Here is a 23,908-nt window from a genome sequence, read left to right as displayed (position 1 = left end):
CCACCTTTTTTCCTTCGGGAACTCCCTTGGAAACTGGGGTCACCTGCTGGTTTTCAGCCGCTTGTCCAGCACGAAACTTCTCTTTCTTTTTTTTGTAAGCTTTCAAAGATTTCTCAGCGGTGTCAAAGGTACCGAACCAGACCCGCTTTTTATTAAACGGGTCACGGATTTCAGAACACAACTTGCCCCATTTCCTTTCGTTTTCCTTTTGTTCCATGGAACCCCTCCGCTTTGACGCTTCACCGTCGTCCTTGTTTTCTCCGGCTCTGAGCCCAAGAACAATCTCGCGAACAATTCGGCGTTGCGATGATCGCTCACGGTTACCACCTTCATCCGATGATGAATCTGCGGCGTGAGGGTCGGAGACTATGACCCGGACTTTTCTTGGGTAGGTTACGGTAGCTTCCATCTGCTGTTTGTTGTCGTCTTCGGCGGAATTCTCCATTTTTGTGCAACCTGCAGGTTGGTCCGCCATGGCTGAGCCCCCACACGCAAGCACACAAGAAACACGTAGATACGATGGGGAGAGAGAGAGAGATAAAGAAAGAGAATTTGTACTGACAGCGACAGTGCTCGTGCTCTTTTAAACTAGATTGAGTTACATAAATGATCCTTCGAATGTCCGAGTGACATTTATGGTCCTTGATACGAGAATTCACCTCTTCAATCCCTCATTTATAAATTTTATAGCTATTTAATCCTTACTCATTTACGTTTTAGACGTTTACTCATTGATCTCTCTTATATGTCACAAATGATGATTACAATAAACAACTTTTAATATTTTATGTTATTTTAATAGGAATTTGACATTAAGATTGTCATGCAAATATAGTTACCTTCTATTCTGCATGTTTATATAATAAATATTTAATACTTGATGCAAATTAAAATTGTATACATATATAATATATCATTTTTTTTTTATAACGGCAAATCTAACCTACTCCTACTATATTACTCCTAAATCCACATATGTCTCCAACGAGACTTGAACCCTCAACCTCAAGGAGGGAGGACACCACCTGATACCGCTAGGCTAGAAGCCCTTTAATATATCATCTAGTTCCATTAATCTAAAGAATATATGTTTTTTACATGATAATCATGTCCTATTTTTCTTTCCTCTTTTATCTCTCTCCAAAGTGCTGCAGAAAATTAAAAAAAAAACAAAAAACAAAAACAAACAAACTATGGTCGACAAATGACAAATCCCCCCCCCCCCCTTCTTATGGTTAGCAAATGACAAATTGGTTGTATATTGACAGCGCCCCAAATTTCTTGATGATCAGCTGGTTGCATATTTATTAAATAACTCATGTTTCAACAACAAGTTTCTAGATTGCTATCTAGATTTGACATTAAATCATCCTTCATCCACCAAAGGTTTAACAGACTTTGAGTTTGCTACTTGTTAGAACAACAATCCAAAGTATCCAAGCACAGTTTTGAATAAGGATTGAAATATCGATGATTATGAAGATGGTGAAATTCTAATAAATGCAAGGGAGTGGTGTTTCAAGGAAAGAATACGAAGGGAGGAAAGAAGAAGTATTTATTCTACACAAACTTTAAGGAAGTGTTCTCTATGGTGAATCTTACTAGCATCTTTTTCTGAATAAACAAGTGTAAGAAAAACTCTAATGAAGATCGAATGGAAATAAGGAAGATTGTTTGTTTGTATATGGAGATTCGAAGAGTTCTATTAAATGTAGTGAAGACTCTTCCTGCTATTTGAAGACTTAGATATTCATTACAAGGGGGGAGGGAGGGATTGTAGAGTCAAAAGATGTTGTGAGCTATCAAAGTCTTAGGTAGATGTCGAAGTTTGTAATGTTGTCATATCGAAGGATACTCACCTTCGATATATCTTTGTATTTTATCAGGAATGTTTGTTTGCAACACCTTGATACTCAGAATCTTGATATGCATTTTGAGTTTGTGAGTACTATAAATAGTACTAGAGTCTAGGTTATGTGAGGACGTAGTTTTCATTGTAATACTCTCTCTCTCTCTCTCTCATTGTAACTTATATATCCAGACTAATATGAGCTGAAACTGGATTTTATTTACTCAATCATGTTCATTTACATTCAGATTTCATACTTGATTGATTTCTTGACTTTACAGATTTAATTTACTATATTCATAAACTATATGAAAATATATATGTAATACATGATACATTTATGAAATAATTTTCATAATAATTTTTCAAATAAGGACAAACCTTCTAATTTGAATTGTGTTTAGATCATGATTATATGCATCCACTTTAGGATAGGTTGATATTTTTGTGGCTGCCAATGACTTAGGAACCCAATTATAGTGCATTGGTGTTGTGAAAGACATTATAGATGGTCATCACTTTCACAAGGGATTTGCTACTCGTTGTGCGGTTCATAAGAGATTTGCTAACTATTTCCCACCATTTTGGTGAGATTTTATTAGCATCATCATTTTGGGGATGTGTTTTGTACTTTGATATGACATGATGAACAAATTTAAAAGCATAATGATTTACATTCTATTTAAATTGTTATTCTTATCTAATAGAGTTTGTTATTGTTGTTGATTAGCAATGTATTTGACTTTCGGGGTTTACATTGTGTATCAAATGCGAAAGTTCCTTAAGCTTAACAATTTCAAACCTTGATAATCTTCACTAGTCCTTCCAAGCCTAACCAATCTTTTTTAACATGTGTATAGATTAAAGGACATAGTTGAAAACAAAAGAAAGATCTAAGCATTTGGACATTTCGAATAAGCATTATATTGAGTTAAGATGTAAATAATGATGTATAATTACATTTGTATCTTGATTATATTGTTAAACCCTCGTATGTCTTGACACTTTAAATCCTTTTAAATATTAAGGACTTGACTGTTTAGGATATTTTTCATAAATTGTTTTATTGATTTGATTTTAATTATAATTTGCATTTGAAAACAATTTAAAATAATATTTCAAACAAATATTTCAAGTACCCCATACGAGGAGTAAAATTGAGATCACGTCATTGGTTTAACCAATTTTCCTATTTTACATGTCTTCCAATAACATAAAATTTATCGCTTAAATTCAATTTCAATCACTTTCGACGATCACTACAACATTTACCAACAATATTCACAAGATAAAATGTTGACATCTCAAAATATTCGTAAAATAACAAAAATACCCTATCGTCAAAAATACCATTCTAGCATAAATAATAGAGTTTACAAAACACGTAATGCATGGTCTTCAGTTTCAAAAGATAAAGCTTTCATTTGTTGATTGGCCAATGCACTATAAAATCTTCAACATATTAAATGGTGTTTATCATCAACAAAATCTAAGATCTAACAAAATAAAATAACAATGACACATGATTGTTATAATAACATAGAGTAACCCTATACGAATTTATGTATTTTGTTTGATCTTAAGAAAACATTAGACACATTTCTCAAACAACCTTTCTATAATTATACTCATACAATTCTCAGATAGCTACAGATTCTATACAAAAAATCATTGAGGGAGAGGAAGTTGCAACATATTATTTACGAAATATAAACCTAATACAATCTATAATAGACGGTGATGATCTTATATTAATATAAGTGTGTCCCCTTTAATTACTACATACATAGAATACGTAACAATAATACATAAGCAGGTTAATAACACGTATCAGCTTCACTGAATATATAACCGCATATCCATCTAAAATTAAATCATCTATTAAAATGATATATTCACTATCTCTTTGTTGACCTAAAATCCAAAGTGGTTCAAACTATTGTGTGCTCATTGAACAATTTAAAGAATCCAAATTTTTTTCTTGAAATGTTATTTTTTTTATCTTCCTACTCACGTGAATTGATGACAAATGTTTTAAAATGATTTTTAAAATAATGATAAGTGTTTTCAAATATTATTAATTTTATGACATTTATCATTATTTCACATGGATAGGAAGATAAATAGGAAAAAAGAAAAGATAAAAGGATATTTAATTTCTCTACAAATTAATATTATAAAGATATTAGTAACTAGGAGCTAGTTGATTACAAAAGAATCACGTTGATATATGTATATTATTGTGGTAACAGTTTTAGAAAGAAGAAAGTGATTAAAGCTAGTGATCTCTAAGAAAAACAAGAATGAAATATGTTTGATGAAGTATTGTGACTAATGACCCTAAATATCTAATGGTAAAACTTACCACTAGTTGCAATTGTAAGCATAATACCTGTAAAAATGTTAATATTATATAACATAAAATCCTTTTTTTTAATGACCCTAAATATCTTTTTTTTAATGATTTGCAAGTGAAAATGCAAAGCTTTAATAAGTTCTATCAAGCCCATTTCTAGCATATATTCTCACAGTGGGAATAAAACATAACTCAACACGATATATCCAACTAATACAATGTTAATATGATGTAACATGAAATCATGATATTCCAATCTCCTTATGTTAATAATGTATTATTAGATCCTATATCTATGAAATATATGAAAATAAATAAATTCCCTTGAAATGAAAAACGTAACGTAAGAAAATATTTTCAGTTGTGTGTAAAGAAAATGTCCAATTCTAGATCAAAGTTAATCATGTATTATTAAGTAATGTTTTTTTTTCCAAAATATGAAATGATTAAAAAATATAAATTATATTATACTCCCTCCGTCCCAAAATTATTGTCCACCTTACTATTTTAGTTTGTCCCAAAATTATTGTCCACTACCAAAAGTAGATATACACTTTTACCATATTACCTATAACATTTAATAAAGTAAACTTGAATAATTACAAACGTACATTTCCCATTGGTTTTAGAAAAGGATAAAAAAGTCATTTTACTCAAAAAGACAAAACTAATGATTGTTTTTCTTAATCTATGTGTTTTTGTGTGTGGACAGTAATTTTGGGACGGGGGAAGTAATATTTTATAAAATATATAAAATAGATAAAAAAAAAGATAAATTAGTTAATTTTTAATAAATTTAAAAAGTTATAACAAAAATAATAAATACGTAGTACTTGATATGTTGACCATTATTTATTAAGATTTTGAGTAGATTTTCATTATTAAAAAAACGGTGTGAAGAAAATTAATCAAGAAAAAACTACAAGCGAATTTACCATAACCACTTCCTGCAAAAGGGTTTGACATTATCATGTTCCACACTTGCAAGCATAGCGATGTTCAACGTGTATAAGCATAAAAGCAAAAACTATGGTCCATAATGCTTGATCTTATAATATACGCACGTATCTTCGAAGCTAGAACAAGCTGATACACAAGTTCATAACATGTATTGATCTTCTAATCAATCAGATCATCTAGTATGAAGAAAACGGAATAGACATACAACAGGAAAATGATGCAAATGAAATAGCTAAAAACATCAAACGGAGATCATGTTTATATCATTTATTCATCATCTCATAATCATATAACATAACTGAACCTACCCTAGCTACAATGGTGGCTTGTTTTATTTATTCCCGATCTACAATTCACCTAATTAACGACCACTATTTCACCACCAATACCACTAGGCAAACATTAAGTCTCAGTCTTCAAAGATGACCCACTTTCGGCATTGGATCGGGAGGACCCGAATTCCACCTTCTTTGATTCAATTGCTTCTGAAGCCTCTTCTTCGGTATCAAATGTACCAACCCAAACATGTGATTTCTTAACTGGGTCACGAATTTTCGCACTCCATCTACCCGATTCAGTCTTTCGAACACCCATGCACTGTTTCCGGGTCGGGTTATCATCAAGCTTCGCCACCTTTTTTCCATCGCGAACTCCCTTGGAAACTGGTGTCACCTGCTGGTTTTCGGCCTTTTTTCTAAGCTCCTCTTTCTTTTTGGTGTAAGCTTCAAAAGCTTTCTCAGCGGTGTCATAGGTACCCAACCAGAGCCGCTTTTTCTCAAACGGGTCACGGATTTCAGAGCACCACTTGCCCCATTTCCTCATTCGGACGCCACGATACTTCTTCATTTCGGTTTGCTTTTGATCCATGGAACCCCTCGGCTTTGACGCTTCACCGTCGTCCTTGTTGTCTCTGGCTTTGACCCCAAGAACAATCTTGTGAACAATACCACCTTCGTCCGATGATGAATCGGTGGCGGCTTTGGCGGAATTCACCATTTTTGTGACACCAGGTTGGTCCGCCAAGGCTGAGCCCCCTCACGCAAGCACACAAGAAACACGCAGATACGATGGGGAGAGAGAGAGAGAGAGAGAGAAATTAAGAAAGAGAATGTGTACTGACAGCGACAGTGCTCGTGCTCTTTTAAACTAGATTGAGTTACATAAATGGTCCTTCGAATGTCCAAGTGACATTTATGGTCCTTGATATTAGAATTGATCTATTCAAATCCCTCATTTATAAAATTTATATCTACTTAATCCTTACTCATTTAAGTTTAATTTAGAGGTTAAGTTAATCATTGATCTTTGTTATATGTAATAAATGATGATTACTCTAGACAACATTTAATACTTTATGTTATTTTTAATAGGAATTAACATTAAGATTTTCATACAAATATAATTAGTTCGGATTCTACATGTTTATATAATAAATAGTTATCGGTTCATATAAATTAACATTTGTATACATATAGGATACAACATCTAGTTTGAATCTAAAGAATTTATTTTTTTACATGATAATCATGCCCTAGTTTTTCTTTCCTCTTTTATTTCTCTCCAAGTGCAAAAAAGACAATGGTCGACAAATGATAAATTACCCTCGACTAATACACTTTTAATCACATGGTACTAACATCCAAATTCAGCTTCATATGTTTGATCGAACGCAAGTTGCATATTCTCCATTGGTGAAACTATTTAAACATCAGGCTCTCAAATACAAGGTTATCTACGACATTAACTGTATTTATCATCCTTTACAATAGATATGAAATTTGAGTATTTGAATGAAATCGATGCTTATGAAATTTGATAGTAATCATGTCATATAATATGGGACTCTATTTAAAGACCTTTCTTAAGCGTTTAAAACCTAATTCACTGGTCTACGAGCCTTGGATAAGTGTCAATAATTTATTTTACAAAAGAAAAGGATCTTGCATTGCAAGCCGTGAACACGAGTGTAGCACATTTTTACACGCGTATATTCCTTATCTCGATGCAAATTGATAGTTCCCCAAAGATCTTGATGATAAACATAATTATGTTGGCTACACATTTATTAAATAACACATGTTTCAATAACTCGTTTCTAGATTGCTATCTAAATTTGAAACTAAATCATCCTTCACCAACCAAAACTTTCCAACATTTTATTTCAATATTAAGCATGTTGAAATTAGAACAATAATATCATAGGACATGAAGGTCCCTTTGTATACATCACTATTGGTCTAAATCCCTTGTACAACCTATATTATCATGTTTCATATCGATTATGGGTTGGAAAATAACTATGTCATCATAGCTTCCTAATACAAGGAAAAAGTGTTATATTAGGTACTTTTCCCTTTGCATGAAAAGGAGCCCAATATGGCTTACCCTATAACCCTAGATACTTTTTAATTAAGGATATAATCCTATCCCCTTGTAACCTTAAACTTGTCTCCAAAATTGATGCTCCAAAATTGATGAGTTGTAGAGAACATCTAACTGATTTCTTTATTACTCTTGAGTTTTGGGATTTATCATACTAAAAGATAAAATCTTCATTTGTAACTAACTATTATAGCATAAAGATCACTCTCATGTGTCTAAGCATGGTAGAAATGAACAAGTTAATCTTATATCTTTGTGGAACTAAAATCTACAACATCATGAGTGCACCCGTGATGTAAGTTTACTTCATGGTTCATCCTCATGGTTTGATTTATTCTTTTATAGTTCATTTTCGATTCATGACAAGTAATATATTTTCTTTATTTATCATGCATGTGTGTTTCTTAATTGTTTCGATCGAACAAAATCCTAACACCATTAAGAATATATTCCAGTCCTTTGGAACCTAATTTCTGCAATAATCGTAACCATAGTAGGGAAAACATGTGTCTAGATAGTTTAAAAATGGCATAGCCATCCTCTAGGACATAAAAATAACTAGCCTACACTTTGGTATTTTGGTCATCACCTATTTCATTTTCTTTCAATATCATTAGACACTATACATGTCGAATTGTGATAAATTTAATAAGAAATATATTTATAGTATGTTTCCATGATGTAGTCCACACCATTCAATAATTTGTCATGCATTCTATAAGCATAACTTTGCATCTTTTCATTTATATGTATGTTTCATATATAAAAATGCTTCACATGAATATGTATTTTATGTATGAAAATAAGTAGCTTTTTTTACATGATTAGCAGTAAAAAACACTATATGCTCACATGGGAGACTAAGTATCTCAATTCTTTACTTCATGACATGCTTTGATCCAAAATATGTATATAACTAAATTTGGTGTTTGACATATTAAATGATTAGATACACTTGTTTAATTCTTTATCTCATTTCTTACATATATACAACCATTTCATAATCCTTTTTCATCACATGTCATCAAAATTTTCTCACTTATGCATCCTAGTTTTAAATCATGGTGCATATTATAGACAAGTAAAGTATCACTTTTAGTAGTTATTTATATCTAATATATATTTATTACATTAACTTTACTTAAAATGGTTCGACCACAAATGTTCTTTCTAACTGCCTCAATAAACGCTAGCATGCAACTCCCAAAACTACCATGAGGTAAGAGTTCTCGCTAAGCTTCCAAACCATGATTTGGGAGATCAAACATAGATCGATTAGTTTATGATAAATAAGAAATAAAGAACATAACCAATGCACGAAACATTGTTATATGTGTAAACGAATTGGCGGTTGAAATAATTCAATAATTGATGTTATGTTTTCATGTTCTCATTCACAAATTTTACTAAATGATTCATATGATAATTTCCCATTGCTAATTCAAATATAATCATTATTTACCTAAAGAATTCCTAATAGAAGATAATCAAAATTTAAGTTTTTATTTTCGAACTAAGCACATAAATATTTCTATTTATTACTAATATATAAATTATTTTACTAAAACATGTACCTTACAAGACAAATCATAGTTTAACCAATGTGGTCTAAACCATTATTTCTACAATCAGGCGAAATTTATTTGAACTATTTGTATATATGTGTATATAAGAACCATCTAAATACTTGTTTTCAAATTATAAACAAGTAATTAATAAGTAATCATCAAATCCAATTGAACCTTATGAACCCTAATAACATCTTGAAGTTCAAACAATTGAAGGTTAGTGTTACTTTCGGTGACAATCACTTTAATTATAGTATTAACTTAGGATATTACAGCCCTTGTGTTTTCAAATCTCCAAAAATTTAATAAGTAAGGGCAGAAGTTTAAGGGGGCCTAAGCGACCATCCCTCTTATTCCCTCATCCCGGGAGGTATAATACGACCTATAAAAGGGAAAGAAATAAGAATTATTTGTCAAACGCTCGAGACGACAAAGGAACAAACCTAAATTAACTGGATTAGGAAATATATCAATTTTTAATGGCAAGAGAAAATCCACTCCTATCTTTTATTTTATTGTAGTGATTATGAAACCAAGTCAAAATACTCCAAAATATATATATATATATATATATATATATATATATATATATATATATATATATATATATATATATATATATATATATATATATGGGGTTTTGAGGCTTATTATATATGGTTCATTTTATTTTAATAACATATTGTTAGGTATGTTTATCATTTGTCTTTGATTTATTTGAAGTGTTTGAATTTCATTTATTTGATTATATACGGTTCATTTGATTATAATAAGCCTAGATATAAAGAAAGAGAATTTGTACCGACAATTTTTAGCTAAAACCAAGATTGTAAAAGTCGTTAGGCAGTGGTCGAACAACTGAATGGGGTTAAATGATTAATCATTCAAGGCGGTGATTGATCGGCGTATAGACGGAGACCTTAAATTGCCATAGACTTCACTTTTAAAAGATAAATATTACCTATATTGTAACAAGGTGAGTAAATAACCATAAAACATTTACATATTTAATCGTCTAAATATTTAATTCACCATATATCATAATGTTTAGACTAATCGATGTTCTTTTTCGTAATTTTAGTCATCAATCAACATAATTTAGTCATCGATTATCATAAATTTGAATAATAGCGGGGTTTTTTGTTTTGAAATTTTTTGGCTTTTTGAACGGCTTAGACCACCTAGGACCCCCAAGACCGACTCTGAATAATTCAACCGAGTTGCCTTAATCGTAGACAGTAAGATGCCGCCTGGCGCCTAGGCACTGCCTAGACCCATTTTTATAACACTGGTTAAAACAAAAAACTTCAATTCCAAAATTATTTCAAGTAGCGTTTAACCAAAATTTCTTTTATAATTATGCAAATTGCCTTAATGACCATTTTTCAAAATCAATGACGCGTTTTAGACGAGTCATTTTATGTACTTTTACATGTTTTAAAAACATCCAAATACTTTTTTCCGAACACTTATATGTAAATAAAAGTTATAGTTTTCAAATTAAGCTACCAACTTCCGACTAGTTTTGTCGAATATGTCTATATCCAATTTAATAGTTCATTTCGTTAAAATGATATAATTTGATAAAAAAATTCACTTTAAAAAGATATGGTATACAAAACAAAAGGAACAATTCGTTTGTACCGGATATAGAATCTTGTCTTTACAAATTGTTAACCAAAAAGATAATAGAGTTTCTTAAAACTAAATTGTTATGATTTATAAGATGTAAAAAATTTCAAAAAATTTTAAAACGAGGGTGCAAATAGACAATTTTGTTATTTCGGAACAAGAAATGTCATTTACCAAAGGTTTAGTGGCCACATGTACAATTGACTTTTTAAAATATTTTCAAACATTTAATATTCCACAACAGCATTGTACTTTTTCAAACAAGAAATGTCATTTACCCAGGTTTGGTATAAATGTCATTTACCTAGGTTTTCTATACTATTTTTAGTATGTTTACCTATTTTTAGATCTAGTCCAATATGGTCATTTTGTTACCATAGGCCTCGTGAAAAACAATATGTTTTTAAAAGTTAATTATTTACAAAAATAATAAATTTTGATTTGGAGGGAGAGGTGTCACACTTCTTTATGTAACCGTAGTATCACGTAGGCGTCACTTCACTCTTTGGCACAATTATATATATATATATATATATATATATATATATATATATATATATATATATATATATATATATATATATATATATATATATATATATATATATATATTTGTTTTAATAAATAAAAAAGACCAATCAATCAGGGGTGTTAGAAAAAGAGATCAATCACATTACTTGAAAGAGTGCACCCTTGGAGTGTAGTGCACTCTCTGCCGCATCTCTATCGCACTCATGGGGGCGGTGTTTCGTCCCATCTGGCACCAGCCTACGGCCACTGCTCAACCCACTCCTTTCGGTCTTAGGTTGCACGATGTATTGAAAAAAAAACGTATATACCATTTTTCATGTTTTTTTATTTTTCTTTCCAAAAAGATCCTTATTAACATACAAAAAATGATTTTTTTTCAAAAAAAAAAAAGAAAAAACTCACTTTATTTCTTTGTTTTTTGATAAGTTAAGGTTTAATTTTTATAAAAAAAATTTAATAAACATATCAAAATTCATATTTTTTTTGGGTACTCTTTAAACATAGATTTATATTGATTTAAAAAAAATGTTGTTCAAATTCACATTGTAAATGTGCTCAAATTGACAGTGTGAATAATAATAGTAAGTCCGATTCACATTATGAATTCTAAACACTAAATTATATACAGTTCAGATTCACAATATGAATAAATTCATTTGTTGATTTTACAAAACTAATTTATTATTAATCAAAACGTTAAAATATTATAAAATCACATGGAAATATATTTTGATTCATATGTAAATTTCATTAAATTAATTTGTGAATGATCAAAGAGTTGAAATAGTAAGCAGATTCACATTGTAATTGTTAAAATTGAAATATTTACAGTTCAGATTCGTAGTGTGAATCTGTTACAGTTCAGATTAAACTGATCGAGTTTTTTTTAGTAGATGTTGATGCTAATTAATAGAGGACAAAAATTTGAGATTTTTGGTATAGTTAATTTTTTTTTGATAAAAATAAACTTAAATATTGAAAAAAAACAAAAAGACGAAGCGAATTTTTTTTGAAAAAAAAATTTCTTTTATATACTAATATGGATCTCTATGGAAAGATGATGAAAAATCGTGAGGAACGGTAAATTCGGTTTTTTTTTGTTGATAAAAAACATGGCCTAAAAAAATTCAAACGAAAAAAAAAGAAGTGTATTTTTTTGGTAAAGATGTGAGATTTTTGGTATAATCCAATGTATGTGCGTCCAATATACAAGTGTACATCTATTCCTTTGGGCGTTGATCATTTCCGACGGTCACAATTGGATCATTGGTTCGTTATATATATATATATATATATATATATATATATATATATATATATATATATATATATATATATATATATATATATATATATATATATAGGGAAGGGTTATATGGAAAACAAAAAAACCCTAAAAATCATAAAAATGCATAAAAAAATACTTAGATATCACAAATCTTTTTTTTTTTTGAATTTATATACCAAAAAATCGCAGGTTTTTTTAGAATTTCGCTGGAAAAAAAATAAGTCGCTTTTTTTTTTGTTTTTTTCAAAAAAAATTTCAGCGAAAATACATAAAAAGCTGCGAAAATTCATAATATAAAATCAAAAAAAAAAATTTGTGATGTCTAAGTATTTTTTTATGCATTTTTATAATTTTTAGGGTTTTTTGTTTTCCATAAAACCTAAACTTATATATATATATATATATATATATATATATATATATATATATATATATATATATATATATATATATATATATATATATATATATATATATAGGTGTGAAGCCCGTGTACTATACGGGTTTCATTACAAAAAGTTAAATATCAAGTTGTAAACATTAACTATTTTTTAAAGTAAATTTAAAAATAAATACAAACGAAATGATGAATAAGTAATTCAAAAGTCATTACTTGATCCTAATAACCTTTATATCCTTCAACACAATGCATTAAAAGGGGACAAAATTTGTGCAACTAAAACTCAATGAAGTTACACTACCTTTTGAAGCAATTTATGATGTATTCAATCCACCATACTAATGGCTAATAGTAGAACAACCTAGCCCCAAAAAAATACTGGAACATTAATAAATCTGACAACAAACAATGACTAAAACCTGAGAATTTTTCAGAATTCAAAAACAACCATCCAGCAGCCATAAATATATCTAAAAGCCTTTAAAGATCAACATATGTACCAAGATTTTTTAAATTTTAGCAACAACATAACATGGTTGTGTCAATTTATACAATTTTTTTATTCATTAAAGGAAAAGGATTCTACCAGATTGGATTGTATTTCTCATTCTAGACTTTTCATGCAACAAACGTGAAAGGATTTTGGCTCTTTAGTGTGCATCCAATAATAATTATAAGCACCACTTGACAAATCAAGAAAATAAAATTAAATAATTTGTGATACTAAATATCTTAAATTAATAGTCACAAAATATTGTCCAAGACATAAAGTTTAAATATATCTGAATCATAAAAGTCACTACTTTGCCTCTTATTATAAGATAATCACAAGCAGGAGTAGGTTACCCAACATCAAAACCGATTAATTACCACCGATCTATTTCATATATATTGCTTAAAAAACCCCAAATTATCAAAGTGATATCATATATAATTGAAGGATTTTAAAAAAGAAATTAAATCAACCCCTATGGAGCAATTATGAGCATTTATTATAAAATTAATAGAACGTTAAACTTACCTATATAACTGTTATTCGTCTATGTCATTTTATAATTTAAGAAAATAAAAAATACAGGAAAATGACAAATTCAAAACAAAATTTTAATTTTAAAAAATATTGTTGAGTCCATTTGTGTTGCGTCATGGGCCTTATGTTTTGCATCCGGATTGGGCCTGTCCATCCGTGATTATCTAGATTAGCTAGTAGGGTTATACTATATATATGCATGCATGTATGCATTATATGATATTAATTATCACGTTCATAACTTTTGTAACCCTAAACACCTCTACAGTAGCAGTTCTTAATCGAGCTCTTCTAAGGTGTTAAAGTTTTAATCATTCGACACATTCAAAGTCATTCTTGTATTCGTTTTTACATTCTTGATTGTTTGCTTGCTCAGAATCTAACGATCCTAATAGAACTTTGTTCTAACAATTGGTATCAGAGCAGGAGACTGTGTGATCGATACACATTCCTTCTGTATTCAGAATTCCTTAGGGTTTCCGCTTTTATCGTATAAATAGAAGCCGTCTTCTTCATATCGACGGTAACTCTGTTTCTGATAAAACCCTAATCTCAAGTTTACAGGTTTGATTCTAGCAGCTCACCATGTCTCACGAAGATTCGCAAACAAATCCCATCAACATCTCAAACAGCATTGGATCTACAACCAGGATACCCATTCTCTACACTCAAGACTACGAAGTATGGGCTCATCACTTCGAAGACTACGTGGTTGGATCTGAAGATAATGGCTATCTCATCTGGGAAGCTATCACACTTGGGCCGTTTGTTCACTCAGGAACGAACACTACTGTCAAGTCCCAAAAGGAATATAACAAGCTGGTGGCGGATGTAGACAAGATGCCACAGGACGAGAAAGACAAATTGCTATGTAATGTGAAGGCCATGAGGATGATCAGATTCGCCTTGCAATCTGACACCTTTCGGTTGGTTGGTTCATGCACGACGACCAAAGAAATTTGGGATAGGTTGAAAGAACTCTATTCGAACGATGAAGATCTAGAACACTCCATTCAAACCTTGTTGCAGTCAGAATTTGGAGTTTTCGAACAGAAACCTGAGGAGAAGCTCATACAGACTTTCGATCGGTTCAATCATCTCCTAAGTAAGATGATCAAGCATGGAACAGAGAGGAAGTTGATCGAACAGAAAGTAACTTTCATGAACGGGCTAAGACCGGAATGGATGGCTGTGGTTTCTACTGTGAAAGCGCATGAACAGTTTAAGTCTTACTCGCTAGCGAAACTTGTGGGAATACTTAAGTCCCATGAAAGTGTAGTAACCAAAGAAGCGAAAGTAGTTTCTGGTGTGGGATCGCTAGCACTTGTCTCAAAAGCGAAAAGCATTGCAGAAGAAGATGAAGAGTCTGATATATCTGAGTGTGACCTTACAAGCGAGGAGTATGCATTGATGGTCACCAATCCTAAGAAGTTTGCACGAAGAAAATTTCCTGTCAACAAGAACCGAAACTGACAGGGAAGTTACAGCTCTGAGAAAGTGAAGGATGAAGCGAAAGTCCCTTCTCAAAAGGATGGAGACAAGAAGGAAAGCAAGCTTACAGGAGACTTTGGGTTCGACTGCAACTACTATCACGACAAGAACCATTTTGCCAAAGACTGCATGTTAAGGAAAATGGCTGAGAAAAGAGATGGTGAAGATGATAAGGCGTACTACATGCGCAAATTGGAAGAGATCAAGAAAAAGAAGACGACTAACAGCTCTATGAATGCCTTGATCGTGCAGGAGGATGCAGGTGAAGATGAGTTCGGTGGCGTCGAAGTTTGGTCAACCGATTCTGAAGATGAAGAGGTAAGAAAGCCCACTCATGGAAGGGCGTATGTGGCAAAGGAAGTAGGTTCGGCTGGAAAGTGTTTAATTGTCACTGCTAGTTCATCAATCGAAAGCGCAAATGACGAACCGAACCTGACCGAGAACAAGTGTTTTGCAGCAAAGCCTGTTAGTGAGAAGATCAACGACTGCGATCGGCTGATCAAAAAGGTACAATCCATCCTTGAATCAGTTAAAATTCCAATAACAGATTATGAAGAAGAATTAAATGAATTAAAATTTAAATTTTCTAACTTAAGTGGTAGTCTCATGCAAACTCGCTTAGCGAATTCTAACCTAACTGACCAACTCAGCAGGGTTTCTTCAAGTGAGGAGAGAAGGATGTGGATTGAGCTGAATGAGGCGGAGTTAATTAGGGCTAGAGATGAAAGTATTTATTTACAAAGAGATAATTTAAAGTTTTTAAAACAAAGGAATGTTTTTTGTTTAATAGCTAAGTGTCTATACTTTAATATTTCTCAATTGCATTTAAGTTGTGAGATAGGAAAGAAGATTCATAAGATGATTTTACCCTTCCTTGAATTTAAGGAGGATGAGATCATATCAGAATGTGAATCAGAAGTATCATCAGAAGAAACATCTATTCATTACAAAATTGGACTGGACAAAATAGAATCCTTCATTGACTCTAAGGAACATAAAAGTATGCTCAAAGATCTTTTAGATGAAAATGATAGGTTAAAATTAAAGTCCAAAACCATTGAATCATTTGACTCGTCTAATGCAAAATTGCTTTCTGAAAATAAAATAAACTTAGAAAATACGTCTGAATTTGATGAGGAGAGTGAGATGAGCGAAATCTCAGTGGAAGATGTGATTGATTGCTTAGAGTTTATGAAAAGTGAAACCAAGAATGAGAAACCACTCATATCTGAAAATTCGGTTGAGTTCGCTCGCTTATCAAAAGACAAGACAAAGAAACTCAAGGAAAAAGCAATGGTCTACCAAAAGGTTCAAACGGTGCCGAATCAAGTGTATGCAGTTACAGGAATCACTGCTAAACAAACAGCAGAATTGCAAATCCTGGTCGACAAAGACAATGCTGAAGGATGCGACGATTACTTCTGGTCTGCCCCTATCGACAACGCAGACGAAACTGTAGGCTTATCTGAGCAGACTTCATGGAGGGTTAAAGGAAGATATGTTGCTGAACCCATCAACAAACCCTCAAGCTTTGACAAACCAAGCACCAGTGGAACCAAAGAAATCCCTGAAGAACCAATGGTAGAACCGAAAGTTCCAACCAAGACTATGACAGAACCACATGTTCCAACAAAGACACCCGAAAGTCAAAAGGGGAAGCCGAAGTCTAGCTTCAATATCCACAAATCACAGAAGGAGTTAGCTGAACAGAAACGCTTAAGAAATCAGAGATATGCCAAGAATCTGAATGAACGAAAAAGGCACTGGAATTCTCAAAATTCCAAATATGAGCCTCCTAAGAAAGAATCAACGGACAAAGGAAAGGAAAAACTAAAGGAAAATTTCAGTCCAAATTCCTACTATTCCAAAACCCAGAACCGAAAGTCTAGTTTCGGTTCCAACACCGTCACTAAGAATCCAAAGTCAAGTTTCGGTCCCAAGACCAGTTTCGGTCCTAAGACCAGGTTCGGTCCTAAGGTTGATTTCGGTCCTTCTAATTCTCAAAGCAAAACAAATTCTGTAAAGGACATCAAAGGAAAGGGAAAGCTAACATCAGATTCTGAGTTTTATAATAGGAAAAAGTCAGCTAACCCTAGGATTCATAAGAAAAATTCTAAACCATCAAACAACACACCAACTATTGGACCAAAAATTGAACAAGATAAAACTAAAATCAAGGTGTATACCATTAAAAGAAAAGATCAAACCACTCTAGTAAAACGAACATATATGGTTGATATTTCTTCTGTAATTCCTTTTTCTGTGAAAGACTCACCAGGACCCAAGAAACTTTGGGTTCCTAAATCTGCTTGAATTTGCAGATAATAAGTGACGAGCAGTTCGATGATGAATGGTATATAGACAGTGGCTGCTCGCGTCACATGACAGGAAGGAAGGAAGAGCTGAGGGAGTTTCGGTCCCTAAAAGATGGTGGGTGTGTAAAGTATGGTAATAATTCTTATGGAACAATTAAGGGATATGGAATGATAACCAATGGAGATTTCTCAATTCGCAAAGTGGCATATGTGGAAGGACTGCAGCACAACCTCATTAGTGTGTCACAACTAGTTGTGGGCACAGGTTTGAAAGTGTCCTTTGATGATGAGGGTTCTGAAATAATTGAAAAGCAATCGAAAAAGGTTCTGCTAAAGTCTGAACGTAAGGGAGAGATGCATCCTTTGAATCTCAATCCAATACGAGGAAAACCAGCAATATGTCTGCTATCAAAGGCAAACACCGATGAAAGCTGGTTGTGGCATCGACGATTATCGCACCTGAACTTCAAAGACATTAATAAGTTGGTGCTTGGTGATCACGTTCGAGGCCTCCCTCTTCTCAAGTTTAACAAGGAGCATCTGTGTGCAGCATGTGAGATGGGCAAACAAAGCAGGAAGAGCCACCCTACACGAATCAATACGAAGATTGTTGAGGCTCTTGAACTTCTACATATTGACTTATGTGGACCTTCTGCTATTGAGAGCATCGGTGGAAGTAAGTACATTCTAGTTATTGTAGATGATTTTTCACGCTTCACCTGGGTTTTCTTTCTTAAACAGAAGTCAGATACAACTCCCAAGTTGAAGACATTCATCAAGCAAGTAGAGGTGCAGCTGAGAAAGACGGTGAGGAATATCAGAAGTGACAACGGTCTGGAATTCAAGAATAACGAGTTTGAGGACTTTCTGGCTGACAAGGGGATAACTCACAATTTTTCGGCCCCTTATACACCTCAACAGAATGGGATTGTTGAAAGACAAAACCGTTCTTTGTGTGGGGCTGCCAGAACCATGCTTAGTTTCGCCTCTCTTCCTCTATACTTCTGGGCTGATGCAGTTGCAGCCGCGTGCTACACTCAGAACCGATCATTGCTTAACAAGAGATTTTCAATTACTCCATATGACATCATAAACAACCGAAAGCCCAACGTCAAATTTTTCCATGTGTTCGGTTCAAGGTGCTTCATATTCAATTCAAAGGAGAACCGAAACAAGTTTGACGTCAAAGCCGATGAAGGCATCTTTCTGGGTTATTCGCTATCATCAAAAGCATACAGAGTGTTGAATAAACGCTCTAAACGAATTGAAGAAACCTATTATGTCACCTTTGACGATAATTACATGAAGAAAGTTCAAAGAAGTGAATGTGACTTAGGTGAAATATTTCCAGAATCTGGACAAGTTTCGGTTTCCATATCCAACTTGTTTGAAGAGTACATTCGGCTGTTTGATGAACCAGAGAAAGCGACACACTCAGAGGCGAAAGCAGCAGACAACCAAATTGATAATCTCAAAAAGATCATAGATGAAGCTGCCAAAAATATGGGAACCGAACCTCCTAAAGCTGCAGCTGCTCAACCCTCAACTGACTCTCCAAGCAATGGCTCACAATTCAAGGGGGAGAGTTCAACAGCACCAAAAACAACCGGAGTATCTTTCGAGGGGGAGAATCCAAATCCTTCCCTGATTCATAAAGATCCAACCGAAGGGGATAATTCAGCTCCAACACCACCCAATAGTAGTCCAATTGAGGGGGAGAATCCAACTCCCACAGAGGATGCAAACTCTGATGCTGCCACCGGTTACACTTCGCCAGTCGAGGGGGAGAAAGAAAAAGCAACTGACGAAGGCGAGGATGATCAATCAGAATTTGAAGAAGAAGTTAATGCTGAATTAGCATACGATCCAAACTATCCTCCGTTAGTAAAATGGACCAAGGACCATCCCAAAGCACAGATTATTGGTGAATCTTCTGAGAAAGTTCTTACTCGTTCTCAACTGAAAGCGAAACAAACAACATTATTCTCTAAAGTTGAATTTTGTATGTTTAACTCGTTTATCTCCAAGATAGAACCGAAAACAGTTAATGCTGCTCTTGATCATTCTGATTGGGTGCAAGCAATGCAGGATGAGCTCCATGAGTTTGAACGTAACCGGGTTTGGAGGTTGATTCCTACACCAAAAGATGCTTCTGTGGTCGGCTTGAAATGGGCATTTAGAAATAAATTGGACAACGAAGGAAACATCATTCGCAACAAGGCTCGGTTGGTGGTGAAAGGATATTGCCAAGAGGAAGGAATAGACTATGAGGAAACCTTCGCTCCGGTAGCTAGGTTGGAATCAGTTAGAATTTTCTTGGCATATGCTGCTCACAAAAATTTCGAAGTTTTTCAAATGGATGTCAAATGTGCTTTCTTGAATGGAGAACTAGAAGAGACAGTATATGTTGAGCAACCTCCCGGATTCGTCAACGAGAAATTTCCTGATCATTGCTATGTGCTGGATAAAGCGGTTTATGGGTTAAAGCAAGCACCAAGAGCCTGGTATGAAACTCTAACTCGCTTTCTGAAAATGTCGAAATTTAAGCAAGGTTCGGTTGACCCAACCTTCTTTCGAAAGAAGGAAGGAGAACATCTTATGATAGTTCAGATTTATGTCGATGACATCATCTTCGGCTCCACGAATCCTAGCTTAACAGCTAAATTCAGGAAGTTGATGGAGACTAAATTTGAAATGAGCGCAATGGGTCCAATTGATTTTTTCCTTGGTTTGAATATTAGACAGGGACCAGAAGGTATCTTTATCAACCAGGAGGCGTATACAAAGACCCTAGTAACAAAATTTGGCATGACAGGAGACTCAAAAGTGAAGGTTCCTATGGCATTTGGCACCAAGTTAACACCATCTCTGGAAAAACCTGCTGTTGACATAACACTTTATCGACAAATGATAAGGTCCCTCATGTATCTAACAGCTAGTAGACCGGACATTATGTTTTCTGTTTGTTATTGTGCTAGGTTTCAAGCTAGTCCAAGAGAACCTCACTGGTGGCAGTGAAAAATATCTTACGTTACCTGAAGCGAACCTCATCACTCGGTCTCTGGTATCCTGCAAGATCTGGATTCTTCATTCAAGCCTTTTCTGATGCTGATCTAGGAGGATGTGGACTGGACAGAAAGAGCACTACCGGTGGATGCCAATTTCTTGACGGAAAACTTGTTAGCTGGCATTCCAAGAAGCAAACCTGCGTGTCACTATACACAGCCGAAGCTGAGTATATAGCTGCAGCATCTTGCACTTCTCAAGTAATTTGGATTCAAAGCCAACTGAGAGACTATGGGCTGAGTATGAAGAAGATTCCTCTATACTGTGACTCAGAAAGTGCAATAAGGATTTGTCACAATCCGGTACAACACTCAAAAACTAAGCACATTGCACTTAGATATCACTTCATCAAGGATCACGTAGAAGATGGGAATGTGGAAGTGCATTTTGTTCGCTCCTCTGATCAACTGGCCGACATATTCACCAAAGCCTTACCTGAAGCAAGTTTCAATAATATTCTTCAAGGCTTGGGAATGATGGAAGCAGAGTCGGTACCGAATCCTCAAATCTCTCACTAAAAATTAGACAAGCGAAATGGAGCGATCGCTCGGTCTATTTCGGCTCTGAAAATTTAAGGAACCGAAATGAACCGACCGCTCGGTCTATTTCGCTTTACTCATTTAAGATAAGGTTTCGGTTGTAAAATATGTACATTCCTTTCTCTCGTCTTTAATATGGTTTATGCTTATTTATTTTCTCTTTCTGTTTTTATTCTTTTTCAGAAAATTTCGAAAATCCAAAAATATTTTCTTTTTCTGTTTTTAATCTTTTTCAGAAAATTTCAAAAATCCAAAAATATTTTCTTTTTCTGTTTTTATTCTTTTTCAGAAAATTTCAAAAATCCAAAAATATTTTCTACTTCTGTTTTTATTATTTTCAGAAAAACTAAAATCTTCAAAAATATTTTTCGTTTTGTTTGTTTGTTTTGTTTGTATGGTGTGTTTGTTGGTTTTTACTTTAATTAGGTCACAAGAGTACCAGTACAACTGAATTTGGAGCTAAGGCAGGTACAATTATTTCCATAAGAGAACTAGTTACGGGTCCCTAGAAGCATGCTGCTGCATGTTGACCAAAGCCTCTATGACTTTGAGCAGGCCTTAATGATTCGATCTATACCTATCGTTTCTTCCCAATTAGGCTGTTAACATCAACTCGGTCTAGAGCTACCTTACTCTTCTCATATGAGTTAAGAGTTTTTCTGCCTATCACGTCTTTATAGCAGAAGGTACTTTCGGTTCTTTAGCCACCTTCCTTAAATTCTCCATCTACTTTCGGTTCACCATTGTAACCCTTGAGACTCTCGGTCCTTACCACTGAGGTTTATGGTTGCATAAAATCTGTGTTAGTGATCTTAGATACGTATACCACGTGCTGAGTGAAACCCAAAATCCAACACCTATAATGAATTGATGGTGAATTATTATATTCAAGAACTTACTGGTTACCCAATGAAATCTCTTTTTATTTTTGCGTGGTCTTTTATGAAATTGTCTAAAACCAAGGCTTTTCTTCCCAAAAAGATCCAGTTTATTTTTGTTTTTGAGATTTCTATTACTTTACATGTCACTCCAACTTATATCCCACCTACTTGTTCAACAGACTACATCGGTATATAGACAGTGGCTGCTCGCGTCACATGACAGGAAGGAAGGAAGAGCTGAGGGAGTTTCGGTCCCTAAAAGATGGTGGGTGTGTAAAGTATGGTAATAATTCTTATGGAACAATTAAGGGATATGGAATGATAACCAATGGAGATTTCTCAATTCGCAAAGTGGCATATGTGGAAGGACTGCAGCACAACCTCATTAGTGTGTCACAACTAGTTGTGGGCACAGGTTTGAAAGTGTCCTTTGATGATGAGGGTTCTGAAATAATTGAAAAGCAATCGAAAAAGGTTCTGCTAAAGTCTGAACGTAAGGGAGAGATGTATCCTTTGAATCTCAATCCAATACGAGGAAAACCAGCAATATGTCTGCTATCAAAGGCAAACACCGATGAAAGCTGGTTGTGGCATCGACGATTATCGCACCTGAACTTCAAAGACATTAATAAGTTGGTGCTTGGTGATCACGTTCGAGGCCTCCCTCTTCTCAAGTTTAACAAGGAGCATCTGTGTGCAGCATGTGAGATGGGCAAACAAAGCAGGAAGAGCCACCCTACACGAATCAATACGAAGATTGTTGAGGCTCTTGAACTTCTACATATTGACTTATGTGGACCTTCTGCTATTGAGAGCATCGGTGGAAGTAAGTACATTCTAGTTATTGTAGATGATTTTTCACGCTTCACCTGGGTTTTCTTTCTTAAACAGAAGTCAGATACAACTCCCAAGTTGAAGACATTCATCAAGCAAGTAGAGGTGCAGCTGAGAAAGACGGTGAGGAATATCAGAAGTGACAACGGTCTGGAATTCAAGAATAACGAGTTTGAGGACTTTCTGGCTGACAAGGGGATAACTCACAATTTTTCGGCCCCTTATACACCTCAACAGAATGGGATTGTTGAAAGACAAAACCGTTCTTTGTGTGGGGCTGCCAGAACCATGCTTAGTTTCGCCTCTCTTCCTCTATACTTCTGGGCTGATGCAGTTGCAGCCGCGTGCTACACTCAGAACCGATCATTGCTTAACAAGAGATTTTCAATTACTCCATATGACATCATAAACAACCGAAAGCCCAACGTCAAATTTTTCCATGTGTTCGGTTCAAGGTGCTTCATATTCAATTCAAAGGAGAACCGAAACAAGTTTGACGTCAAAGCCGATGAAGGCATCTTTCTGGGTTATTCGCTATCATCAAAAGCATACAGAGTGTTGAATAAACGCTCTAAACGAATTGAAGAAACCTATTATGTCACCTTTGACGATAATTACATGAAGAAAGTTCAAAGAAGTGAATGTGACTTAGGTGAAATATTTCCAGAATCTGGACAAGTTTCGGTTTCCATATCCAACTTGTTTGAAGAGTACATTCGGCTGTTTGATGAACCAGAGAAAGCGACACACTCAGAGGCGAAAGCAGCAGACAACCAAATTGATAAT

The 23,908-nt window shown here is 33.9% G+C and overlaps 1 protein-coding gene across 1 annotated transcript; it reads right to left on the bottom strand.

Annotated features, from left to right (window-relative positions):
- Nucleotides 1-5,474: 5,474 nt before the first annotated feature.
- Nucleotides 5,475-6,260, bottom strand: LOC145129849 (uncharacterized). Its single transcript, XM_079064664.1, has one exon. The coding sequence runs from the start codon at nt 6,159-6,161 to the stop codon at nt 5,568-5,570; it is 594 nt and encodes a 197-aa protein (XP_078920790.1). The 5' UTR covers nt 6,162-6,260; the 3' UTR covers nt 5,475-5,567.
- Between the last annotated feature and the right edge of the window lie 17,648 nt (nt 6,261-23,908).

Source organism: Lactuca virosa, chromosome 8, assembly GCF_052849685.1.
Source record: "Lactuca virosa cultivar CGN04683 chromosome 8, Lactuca_virosa_CGN04683_v6, whole genome shotgun sequence".
Taxonomy (NCBI): domain Eukaryota; kingdom Viridiplantae; phylum Streptophyta; class Magnoliopsida; order Asterales; family Asteraceae; genus Lactuca; species Lactuca virosa.
This window is presented reverse-complemented; position numbering and strand designations above follow the sequence as displayed.

Coding starts and splice junctions, on each gene's coding strand:
- LOC145129849 (XM_079064664.1), bottom strand. CDS start 6,161: ATGGTGAATTCCGCCAAAGCCGCCACCGATTCATCATCGGACGAAGGT.